This window comes from Macaca nemestrina, chromosome 10 (genome assembly GCF_043159975.1).
Source record: "Macaca nemestrina isolate mMacNem1 chromosome 10, mMacNem.hap1, whole genome shotgun sequence".
NCBI lineage: Eukaryota > Metazoa > Chordata > Mammalia > Primates > Cercopithecidae > Macaca > Macaca nemestrina.
In genome coordinates this window covers 81,613,053-81,625,792 of record NC_092134.1, presented here as the reverse complement: position 1 = coordinate 81,625,792, position 12,740 = coordinate 81,613,053, and the positions used below count along the sequence as shown (strand labels likewise).

General features: G+C 45.3%; 1 protein-coding gene across 10 annotated transcripts in view; it reads left to right on the top strand.

Annotated features, from left to right (window-relative positions):
• The window catches only part of LOC105474340 (sodium voltage-gated channel alpha subunit 8), a 214,137-nt gene extending 201,418 nt beyond the window's left edge, over positions 1-12,719 (top strand). For all 10 annotated transcript variants that reach the window (XM_071071693.1, XM_071071691.1, XM_071071697.1 and 7 more), the window contains one exon: positions 6,146-12,719. In XM_071071693.1, coding sequence (XP_070927794.1) covers positions 6,146-7,293 — 1,148 coding nt within the window. In that variant the 3' untranslated portion in view covers positions 7,294-12,719. The remainder of the gene's footprint in view (positions 1-6,145) is intronic.
• The last annotated feature ends 21 nt before the right edge of the window (positions 12,720-12,740 follow it).

The window sequence follows — 12,740 nt, the reverse complement described above, 5'->3', positions numbered from 1 at the left end:
CCTCACACTACCAGTCAGGGAGCCAATGTGGGGATTCTGCCAGCTGCTAAGTATGTGCCAATTACACATTCTGGCATGGGAAAATGACCACAGGATGAATCTGGGACCCACTGTAAGTCAGACCTGAGCTAAAACTTCATTAATTACCTGACCTCCATAAGCCCCTACTCTAACTGGAGGACCACAATCATGTTTTGGGTCCCCTGGAATCAATGTCAGCTCAGAGCCAGTGTCCAGTGTCCAGTAGTCCCCAAAAAAGGACCAGTTACCCTGGTAAAAGGCTGGAGGTCTCCTTGGGGAAAATTGGGAGAAAGATTAACAGTATAAATTATCAGTAGTGTAGTGGGGTCCTTCCTCAAAGGGACCTGGCCTCCCCTTTATTCAAGGGGAATATTATTGTGAGTCTGTACACTGCTTCAAGTCTGGAAATGGATTGAGGGGGCATGATTCTCTATTTTTATAATTCAAATTAGTCCTTTGTCCACTTGACCTGGAAGTTTTCTGCTTACACAAATTAAGAAAGAATGTAGTAGGCTTCCTATCAATTTCACTTCTAGGAACACCATGATTAATTAGCCAATGCTAGAGCTCTACACTAGTCAGACTATTCTGATTGCTGCTTTGCCTCTGCTACCCGTTATGGTAGCTACGCCCACCTTACCTTTGACAGTTAAGTGCCCCCACTTGGCCCTTGCCACCTCGGGATCCAATTATTCCCATTGCATTTAAATTATCCAGTTGAGTGACTGCAGTTCCCACTGTAAGATCTGGCATACAGGGAAGAGCAATCACAGAGCTCTTCAAGGATGCAGGTGCTCCCCTCACAAATCTATTTTGCAAGGTATTAGTGAAGGGTATGTCTTCTGGACCCTACCAGTTGGGATGAGTAGGTTTAAGGTGACTAATCCACTCTAGCATTCCAATCTCCCTATACCTTTGGATCCCTTCCTCTACATTAAACCAAGGGAGATCAGGCATATCCAGCTCACTCACGGTGGGCCATCTTTCGATCCATGTTTCAGCTAACCAAGCAGATAAACTATTAGAACCTTTTTTAACTCCCCAAGCTGCAATATTAAATACAGAATCCCTGCTTAGTGGGCCCATATCAACAAATTCAACCTGATCCAACTTTATGTTCCTTCCACCATTGTCCTACAACCTTAATATCCATTCCCATCCCTGTTCTCCAGATTTCTGCTTATACAAATTAGAAAACTCCAGCAGGCCAGGCACCGTGACTCATGCTTGTAATCCGAGCATTTTGGGAGGCTGAGGGGGGCGGATCACTTGAGGTCAGGAGTTCAAGACCAGCCTGGTCAATATGGTGAAACCCCGTCTCTACTGAAAATACAAAAATTAGCCGGGCATGGTGGCATTCACCTGTAATCCCAGCTACTCGGGAGGCTGAGGCACAAGAATCACTTGAACCTGGGAGGTGGAAGTTGCAGTGAGTGGAGATTGCATCACTGCACTCCAGCCTGGGCAACAGAGCAAGACTCCATCTCAAAAAAAAAGAGAAAGAAGAAAAAAATCAAGCAGTTCTTTTGGAGTGTAGCTCATCTTGTGGGTCACACTCTGAACCTCACCTCTAGGGACCTGCCATGACTTGAGTCTAGTTACAGGTCTAGAAACAAATAGGGGTGTTGGTGGGTTCAGAGGAGAATCAGCATTGTCTTGCCTGGCAACTGCCTCTGGGGAGACCACTGTTGCCTCAAGCATTGCAGGGTTAATCTCAGACAAATGTGGAAAGGCTGGTGGCAGCCTGGGTGAGGGAAGGAATATTGCCACCACTGGGGATGGGGAGGCTGTTTCCTCTGGCAAAAAAGGCCGTCAGAGTTTACAAGCTCAGTGTCCCCAGCTTCATCAGGGTCCTCCCACACATCCCTATTCCAAGTTGCAGAGTCCTGTTCTTTTCCAATCAATGCCCTCACTTTAACAATAGATACCGGCAGGGGGTGGTGGTGTACGCCTGTAATCCCAGTACTTTGGGAGGCCAAGGCGGGCGCATCACGAGGTCAGGAGATCGAGACCATCCTGGCTAACACGGTGAAAACCCATCTCCACTAAAAAATACAAAAAAATTAGCCAGGCCTGGTGGCGGGTGCCCGTAGTCCCAGCTACTTGGGAGGCTGAGGCAGGTGAATGGCGTGAACCGGGAGGTGGAGCTTGCAGTGAGCCAAGATCGTGCCACTGCAGTCCAGCCTGCGTGACAGAGCGAGACTCTATCTCAAAAAAAGAAAAAAAAAAAAAAATAGATACCTAGTGAGGCTGTGCATGCACCTTTCCTTGCAGGCCAGCCACTTGCATGATAACAGCTTGTGTCTGATTTTCTGTATTTTCAGCCACTTGCATGATAAGAGCTTGTGTCTGATTTTCTGCCATTTCAGCCCTTTGTCTATAGGAGATAAGACTCAGGGCAATCTTAGAAGACTTGAGGCTCAGTATGTGCTTCTGGAGCTGGGAGTTAGCATCCCTGAGCTCCTCCTTTTCTTTCATCACTTTCTCCAGCAAACTTAGGAGCAACCAACCAACTTCATTATAGTCCTTGGTTCTCCACATAGTCACTAAACTCTTTGCCTTTCAAGAGCGATGAATCATGAATATCAAATACCATCTATTTTGCAAAACTCCCTAAACAGTTCACACCAGGGACTATTAGTGTTCTCCATGCTATCAGAAGTAGAATCCTTCGCATTTTGGGGTCTAATCAGATTAAGCAGCCAACTCCAGAAACCCCAAAAGCAACTAAAGAAATCTATCCTTAAAATTCTGTTCCTCTAGAACCACTCCTGGTAACAAAATCCATCAGGGTTTTCTAGAGGGACAGAACTAATAGGATAGATGTGGTCTCACATGATCACAAGGTGAAGTCCCACAATAGGCCATCTGCAAGCTGAGGAGCAAGGAAACCAGTAGTGGCTCAGTCCGAGTCCCAAATCCTCAAAAGTAGGGAAGCTGACAGTGCAGCCTTTGGTCTGTGGCCAAAGGCCCGAGAGCCCCTGTAATAAAACCACTGGTGTAAGTCCAAGGTCCAAAAGCCAGAGAACTTGGAGTCTGATGTTTGAGGGCAGGAAGCATCCAGCGCAGGAGGAGATGAAGGCTAGAAGACTCAGCAAGTCAGCTGCTTCCACCTTCTGCTTGCTTTTTTCTAGCCGAGCTGGCAGCCAATTAGATGGTGCCCACCCACACTGAGGGTGGGTCTTCCTCTGCCAGTCCACTGACTCAAATGTTAATCTCCTCTGGCAACACCCAGAAACAATAGTTTGCATCCTTCATTCCATAGTTAATGGCAATATTAACTATCACAAGGAATTGGGGTAAAACTAGCTCTGAAACCACCTGCAGTACCCCTTAAATGGTGTTTCTACTGCCTACATTACTGTCTGCCCTATTTCTCTCCCTTTTTCTATGGGGACAAACACACATTCATCTTTCAAAACCTACCTCAGGCATCATCTTCTCTCTGAAGCCCTACTTGCCTACCATATATGGGCTGCAAGTATCACATATACTTGAATATATGTTACATAACCTGACTTATTTGGTCAGGTTATGATTTAATTGAGAGAGCTGAGAAATCATCATGGGTGGGTCCTGGCTAAGGTAGAGATTTTCTTGAAAGCTCAAATACCCCATGGAATTCTAGCTCCTGAAGAGGCTCCAAGAGGTTACCTGACCCACTCTCTGAACTTACTGCATCTTGTCTTTTCCTGAAAAGCTAAGATTCTTCAAAGGGGATTCTATAGCCTTGTGCAGTTAACTGCCCCAGTATTTATGCATTCTTATGATTGAGAAATGTTTCCTTAAATTAACTCCCTCATGTCAGCTGAAGCTCCCATTGTCTTGTTAGTGCCTGGACAGCAAGAGAAGGTACTGAACAAAGAGAACATGTCAGTGCCATCCCTTTGGTTGTCATTTCCCAGACTCTTCGACTCCTCTTCCTTCCTTCTGTGGCCCCTCATTTGGGTTCCCTCATTGCTCTGTAGCGTTAAAGAACAAGTGGCCTGGTTGAGGCGAATCCCAGGATGAATATAACTAGAAAAAGGCTCTCTGATTTGTACACTTTCACCTTTTGCCTTTATATCCTAATGCCTTGGCATCTTTACCTGCTGATACTGGTTTCTTTTCTTTTTCTCCTTTTTTTTTTTTTTTCTTTTTTTTAAGACAGAGTCTCTGCCTGTCGCCCCGGCTGGAGTGTGATCTCGGCTCACCGCAACCTCTGCCTCCCAGGCTCACGCAATTCTCCTGCCTCAGCCTCCTGAGTAGCTGGGGTTATAGGCATGCGCCACCGCACCCAGCTAACTTTTGTACCTTTTTTCTTTTTGAGACGGAGTCTCACTCTGTTGCCCAGGCCGGAGTGCAGTGGCGTGATCTCGGCTCACTGCAACCTCTGTCTCCCGGGTGCAAGCGATTCTTGTGCCTCAGCCTGCCAAATAGCTGGAATTACAGGCATGTGCCACCACACTTGGCTAATTTTTTTGAATTTTTAGTAGAGACTGGGTTTTGCCATGTTGGCCAGGCTGGTCTTGAACTCCTAGCCTCAAGTGATCTGCCCACCTCAGCTTTCCGAAGTGCTGGATTACAGGCATCAGCCACTGCACCCAGCCTGATACTGGTTTCTGATTCACGACTTGCAGCACAAAATCTATCAGCTCAGAGTTGAAAGTTACTCCTGAGAGTCCCTTTAGTTTTCTAGGCTAGTTTGGTAGACTAGGGAGGTAGGGCTATGCGAAACCAAAGATGTTCTTTCAGAGCAAAGAAGAAGATACTTTGAAAATTGCTAGCACTAGCAGAATAACTAAGACATCAAAGTTAAAGGATAATGAGGTCATGAGGTGGAGCCAGGACCTCTCACTTACTGTTTGTGGATATGGAAATTTGATTCCATTGTGGATAATATTAGTAACATCTTAGAAAATCATATGTGCACAAATCTGAAAAAAAAAAACTAATCATTCTTGAGTAGAAAAACAAGTAAATGAGGACCTATTCATAAAAGGGAATACCACTCAATTGTTAGAATGAATAATCTAAAATTATTTCAACATGAGGGATCAGTCTCACAATTGTAATGTTAAATCTCAAAAACAAGGTAGAGACCTAAATAGATGGACCTCAGAAGACAGATACAGCCTGGATGTGGCATTTCACACCTGTAATCCCAGCACTTTGGGAGGTTGAGGAGGGAGGATTGGACTGCTTGAACCCAGGCATTCAAGAACAGCCTGGGCAACATAGCAAGACCCCCATCTCTACAAAATGTTTAAACTAAATCAATAAGACAGATACAGTATAATTTCCTAACCATAGTAGGAAATTATATATATATATAGGATTCTTACATAGTAAATCTATAAACACACACACTAGAATGATACATACCATCTTCAGGATTGTGGATGCTTCATCTGGGAATGATGAAAGAGGAAGAAAAATTGGCAAAATGCTAGCCTGTATTAAATCTTTGCTCCATCCCAGTTACTCGGGAGGTCTGAGGTAGGAGGATCACTTGAGCCAAGAAGTTTGAGACCAGCCTGGGCAACATAGCAAGACCCCATCTCAAAACAAAAAACAGCATCAAAAAACAAATTTGTGTGTTAGTTATGCAGTGTTTGGCACATAGGTGTCTATTTTATTGTCTACTTTTCTGTATGTTTAAAACGTCACTTTTTTTGTTTGTTTGTTTGTTTGGGTTTTTTTTTTTTGGAGACAGGAGTCTTGTTCTGTCACCAAGGCTGGAGTGCAGTGGCATGATCTCGGCTTACTGCAACCTCCACCTACCGGGTTCAAGTCATCCTTGTGCCTCTGCCTCCCAAGTAGCTGGAATTACAGATGTGCACCACCATGCCCAGCTAATTTTTTATTTTCAGTAGAAACAGGGTTTCACCATGTTGGCCAGGCTGGTCTCCAACTCCTGGCCTCAAGTAATCCACCTGCCTTGGCCTCCCAAAGTGCTGGGATTACAGGCGTGAGCCACCATGCCCAGCCAAAATGTCACTTTTTGAGAGTTCAGACTGAATAGTAAGGCACTTATTCTGCAAAGCCCTTTGAACCTAAGGGTTCCACAGTGCCAGGTAAAAAAAGTAAAGAGAAAGGGTGTCTCCAATCTCAATAACATAACGTCTTCTATTCCTCTTCTTAGGAATGTTCCTGGCAGATATAATTGAGAAATACTTTGTTTCCCCAACCCTATTCCGAGTCATCCGATTGGCCCGTATTGGGCGCATCTTGCGTCTGATCAAAGGTGCCAAAGGGATTCGTACCCTGCTCTTTGCCTTAATGATGTCCTTGCCTGCCCTGTTCAACATCGGCCTTCTGCTCTTCCTGGTCATGTTCATCTTCTCCATTTTTGGGATGTCCAATTTTGCATATGTGAAGCACGAGGCTGGTATTGATGACATGTTCAACTTTGAGACATTTGGCAACAGCATGATCTGCCTGTTTCAAATCACAACCTCAGCTGGTTGGGATGGCCTGCTGCTGCCCATCCTAAACCGCCCCCCTGACTGCAGCCTAGATAAGGAACACCCAGGGAGTGGCTTTAAGGGAGATTGTGGGAACCCCTCAGTGGGCATCTTCTTCTTTGTAAGCTACATCATCATCTCCTTCCTAATTGTCGTGAACATGTACATTGCCATCATCCTGGAGAACTTCAGTGTAGCCACAGAGGAAAGTGCAGACCCTCTGAGTGAGGATGACTTTGAGACCTTCTATGAGATCTGGGAGAAGTTCGACCCTGATGCTACCCAGTTCATTGAGTACTGTAAGCTGGCAGACTTTGCAGATGCCTTGGAGCATCCTCTCCGAGTGCCCAAGCCCAATACCATTGAGCTCATCGCTATGGATCTGCCAATGGTGAGCGGGGATCGCATCCACTGCTTGGACATCCTTTTTGCCTTCACCAAGCGGGTCCTGGGAGATAGCGGGGAGTTGGACATCCTGCGGCAGCAGATGGAAGAGCGGTTCGTGGCATCCAATCCTTCCAAAGTGTCTTACGAGCCAATCACAACCACGCTGCGCCGCAAGCAGGAGGAGGTATCTGCGGTGGTCCTGCAGCGTGCCTACCGGGGACATTTGGCAAGGCGGGGCTTCATCTGCAAAAAGACAACTTCTAATAAGCTGGAGAATGGAGGCGCACACCGGGAGAAAAAAGAGAGCACCCCATCTACAGCCTCCCTCCCGTCCTATGACAGTGTAACTAAACCTGAAAAGGAGAAACAGCAGCGGGCAGAGGAAGGAAGAAGGGAAAGAACCAAAAGACAAAAAGAGGTCAGAGAATCCAAGTGTTAGAGGAGAACAAAAATTCAGTATTATACAGATCTAAAACTCGCAAGTGAAAGATTGTTTACAAACTTCCTGAATATTATCAATGCAGAACAGCTGTGGAGACTCTAACCTGAAGATCTATACCAAACGTCGTCCGCTTACCACATAACACAGCTGCATCTTGAGCAGTGACCTGCCAAGGGCAAAGGACCCCGCTCCCTAGACTCACAGATTTTCTAATGCTTGGGCAGGTGGTTACTGCATGTTCCACATCAGTCAATGCAACTTAGGACAAAACTAACCAGATACAGAAACAGAAGAGAGGCTGCCGGGACCAGCATATTTCCGTTGCAGCCAAATGGATTTTATTTTTTCATTTTATTGATTCTCAGAAGCAGAAGGCATCACTTTAAAAGTTCGTTTGTTCATGCAAACTATATTTGCATTCTTACATTAGTTAAGCTAAGCAGCAAAAAGAAAACACACACACACACTCACATTTAGCCCATGTCATTTAATTGTCAGTTTCTTTGACATAAAGCGCATCTTCTCCACATGGGCTTCACATGGTTTGGAGATGGGTGGGGGAAAACAATCAGGTTTCTTCAGGCTGAGGAGGACTTGCTCAGGCCGATTCCAAACATTGTGCTCGTTCAATGCGTAGAAATGATTTGCATGATGGCATGCCGTGATCAGAAGTCATGCATGAGATCCATACACCACAGGACACTACTAATCTAGTCCCTTGCATTGGGTCAGCCTTTGGACAGGACCCAGCCCTGCACCGTTCACTGTATTTGGAGAAAATGGTAAGAGTTCCATACCGGCTATAATTCTTTATTATGAGTTCTTAAAAGTCCTTCATACACCTTCTGGGTAGGGAAACAACCAACTAATTGACTAACACCACCACCAACAAAAAACAAACCCAATCCAACAAGCAGATGGATCCGTTGTGTGTATATGTTTAACAGACATCTCTAACATACAGCCATTGTTGCACATTTTGCAAGATGAACTATTTAATGCTGCTCTGTGTCCAGTACGTGGGGGAGACTTTGATCCCAAATGGCTTGTACTATTTATGTCACTGTAAAACCAAATCCTAGGGCTAAAAAAAAAAATTCATTTGTATCTTGCAGTATTTATGATGATCGTTTAGCCTTCATACTGGAGAATTGACACTTATTTGGGATAGAGTTAAAGTGCTATTCAAAGTAGCACCAGTTATCTCTAGGGGTAATTTGGGGAACTTAAAACGACCTTTCATTGGGAGTTATGGGGTGCTCATTTCATTTCGTGTCATGTCCTCTGCATTGGGGCTTTCTCCAGGCATGGGTCGATACCGCGAGGGGTTCAGATACTCTGAACTGGCCTCTCTCTTCTGCAGAGGGGCCGTCGCGCACTCACACACTGCACGGCTCCCCCGCCTCCACCACATTCCTCCACTGAGCAGGGCTTCCCTTGCCCACAGAGGTGGGTGAGGGTAGCAGCACTGGGGTTACGGCTGTGATTTCCTTCATTTATTATTAGAATAATAGTCACTGGTGGGACCTGAGGTAGAGATGGAGCCGCCTCTGAACCAAGCTCACTTGGTTTCTTTACTGCACTTGTTTTCATGAGAAAGCAATTTAATATTAATTCTTTAGGATGTTCCAGCTTCCCCCAGCGCATTCCCTTGCAGCCAGTTTTGCAGTCTGCTTAGCGACCTGCCCATTGTCATTGAAGTGTGGCTTCTGGGGGAGCATCATTTCTTCCATTCCATCTCCTGCTTTAGGAAAGACAGTTTTCAGTCCAGGGGTTTCTCACCTAATGACTGGATTTCAAAGCCAAGATGCTGCAGTTGAATGTGTCAGTAAGTCTATACAAAGAGTGAAAAGACTTTAGCATGTGAACCAAATCAAAATAACTTCTTCCTGAACCATACACTAGAGGGGGAAGAACCACCAACCCATAATCAGACACACCGATCTGCCTTGCAGTAGAAGCACTTTGAAGGTAATTTCACAGTCCACCTGACTAGTTTTGCATAGAACAAACCACAGTAAGTCGGTAAGCAGAGCTTTCTATCTTGTTGGACCACTAGAAACTCTGTCCAGCTCTCTCAAGCGTGCTTCTGCAGCAGCACCCGTAGAATTTTTGTACTACACCCAATACCAGACTGGGAAGGCATCTCTTTCAGTGACCCTGCTAACTGCTAGGATGAATGTATAGTAACATGTACAGGCTACATTGTAAACAGCACAAAACAGAAGCTGACATGTGTGGTTATTCTTTTTAAGAGAATTATAAATACTGTAATATAATTTTATTTTATTGGCATGCCTTTTTGTAAATATAAATTAACTTATTAAATAGGAAATGGCTTCTGGCTTATGCCATTGTCATGTTTATTTTTATTTTTTATACTTTTCTTTCTTCTTAGAACTTAGATGCTGTCAGCCAATGTACATCCCCAAACCAGACAGACAGACAAAAAATTTTTTATTGCTAATGGTCTTTTCCAAAACAACAAAAAATATATATTTTTGTTCCAATGTGCAATAAATTCTAACCACGTCTATGCAAGATTTGGCTAAACTTAATAATTGTTCTTAGGTCTTGAGATGGGCGACAGAGCTGTAAGATCTCGCTAAGTACACCATGTGCTCATGCTAGTGATGTCATTAAGCTACTAGAGCATAGTGATGAGATTTTTCTGAGATGTAACCGTTTCCCTCCGCTAGCTCCTGACCCCAGCCCAATAGGCTGTCTCCTCAGTAACACATGGGCCTTGGTATCTGGCACCCATCAGCCAGCCTCATAGGAAAGAAGCCACCTCCGCTGTATTTGAAGTTTCACTTAAAAAAAAAAAAAAAAAAAAAAAAAAAACTTTTCCCACCTTTTTATCCTTCACCCACTGTCCTTCCACCTGCTCACTCACTCTCTCACCCATCCTGCTCCACACTTCTTTGGTAGTAAATGACACCATCACCAGCAGTTTACACCCGCAGTTAACAGGCATTGAACTGAAAGAATCAGCGATGACGTTTGTGTGCATCTTCGCTGAGTGGGTAAGTGGCAACGCTTTGCCAAATATTAACGAAGCCAATCAAAAAGCAGCAGCAGCCACAGTATCACTGCACATATATATAGATATATATAAATATAATATAAATATTTATTTTTTGTAGCCAGGTCCTTGGTGCAGTATTTATACTCCACAATCCACCTTTTAAAAAAAGGACAAAAAGCAAAAAGATGTGTGATGCTGTTAATTTAAAACGCAGAGCCAAAGCCACTGAGCAGCAGCTGACATGGTTGCTGGTTTGTGTGTGAAAAACATTTTTCCCCTTTTCTTTCCTTAACCTCCTTGTTGCTTAGGATGAGGAGACTGTGTAATTTAAAGCAGAGGATGAGAGGAGGAAGAAACTTCCATGTTAACATGGCCTACTCTCACTCCTTTCTAAACGAGCCACTTTTGGCGTCAGAAGTTGACTGGAGAGAGAGAAAAAAACAAACTCCCAGTCAAAGCTCCTAAAGCGACAGTGCCCAGAGTTCTTTTATTTTTGCTGCAACCAACGTAAACCTGTAAAAGACCAACAGTGAAGATTAGTGTATTAGTGAATGCATGGAGGCCAATGCTGCCCTAATGAGACGTGATAAAAAGTCCATCACTCCTCTAAGCCAAAAGGAAACAAAATAAAAATGACCCTTTTTACTGTACAAGGGAAGCCTGTCTTGGTGTGTTTGTTGCTTGACTATCCCAATTCTTGAGTCCTGGGAGGGGTCTGGGAATTGGGACCTTAGCACATTTGGGGAAAAGAGGGGCATGGAGGGAAGACAAATCAAAGGGGCTCTCGCAAAGTTCTGGCTGAGAAGGAGAGATTGGAAGAAAAGCAAGGTCCTGACCCCCCAGATCCCCACTCACCCATTGCATGTGGCATTCCCCACTACTGGCCGGTGCTTAGAGGCCCATAAAACCCCTCCTCACCTAATCCACCTGGCAGAGCCCTCAGAGATGATGTCAGCCAACCCAGCTGGACTGGCCTTACTTCTGCCTTTTTCACCTGTATGTTTAAAAAAAAAAAACCTACCCCCATGCCCCAAAGCTAGGGCATGCGCGATGCCCAACAGCCTCCACTCTGCAAGCTCATACTGGGCCCTGCCCTCCATCACCCCAGACAGGCCCACAGACAAGGGCCGGTCTCCTTCACATTTCTGTGGGGGTGGGGGCACCCTTCCCCTTCCTTCTCTCCCTGTCCTCCTCTGGGGACATCCCTCTCTAGGCCTAGGCCATGTCTCCTGGTTCAGGAACACACTCTCAGGAGGATCTCGAAGTGCCCACTCTAGTCCGCTCCAGTAGCTGCACTCTGGAGCGAGATGGCTGGTAGGTCAGTCCCCATCCTTCTCCCCTCGGCCCCCAGCCTCCAGGCCTGCTGTGGAGGTGAGACCGCCATGGGTCATGACTTTGTGACTTGAGACCTGGGCATCTTCTGTAATGATGCCTCTTTCTTTTCTCAGATGTTGCCCACAGTTTAGCAAAAAGCTTTGTTCATTTTCAGGTACCCCCCCACCCCCTAAAGAATTGGCTGCAACTTGCCAGCCAGGGGGACATCAGGAGAGTAGAGGAAGTCTGGGTTGGGAGGGGCCCAAGTTTTGCAACAGAGTTTCCATTGTTCAGCTCTGTGCTTTCTTGGATTCCCTTTCCAAGATGACCATTTCCTCCATTAAAACTCCTGAGGCACCCCCTGCCCCTGCCCCCACTGCTGTTTGCTGTACATAGAGGCTAAGTGGGGTGGGGTGGGTGGGTGTGCACATGTGTGTGTGTGTGTGAAGAATGTATATAGGTAAAGGGGAGTGTGGTCCAGTGGTTCCAGAAAAGGGACAGAACTCCTGTGTTCTATCCCTAGCTTGACCGCTGGCTCGCTGTGTGGCCTTGGGCAAGTCACTTAACCTCTCTGTGCCTCAGTTTCCCCATCTGTAAAATGGGGATAATAATACTGACCTACCTCACAGGGGTGTTGTGAGGCTTTAACTAAATGTTTTGTAAAGCGTTTTGAGATACAGAGGCAAAGGCGCTAGGGAAGGGCAAAGTATTATTGGACTTAAGGAAGCTGAAATGGTACCATAAATGCTGCTATTCTGAGAGCCATTTTAAACTGCACTGCTCCAACCACCCCCGCTTCTCATCACCAGGACAGCAGGTCGAGAAAATGACTTTCCTTTCACTTGCTTCTGGGGTTTGTGATTATTCAAGACAATTTTTCCCCTTGCTGTATCTCCTTCCCTCACCTCCTCGACTTGTTCCCTGTTCTGTTTATGCGGAAATGGCAGAAATGCTTGAGAAATGAGAATGTGTAAGTGGATTGGAAGTTTATAGTATGAAATTTCAATTTTACTTTGTACTGTACATCTTTTTACTTTAGAATTTGCAATAAAGGGTTACGTCAATCTTGTTTTCAACTCTCCTCTTGGACTGGCCTGTCATT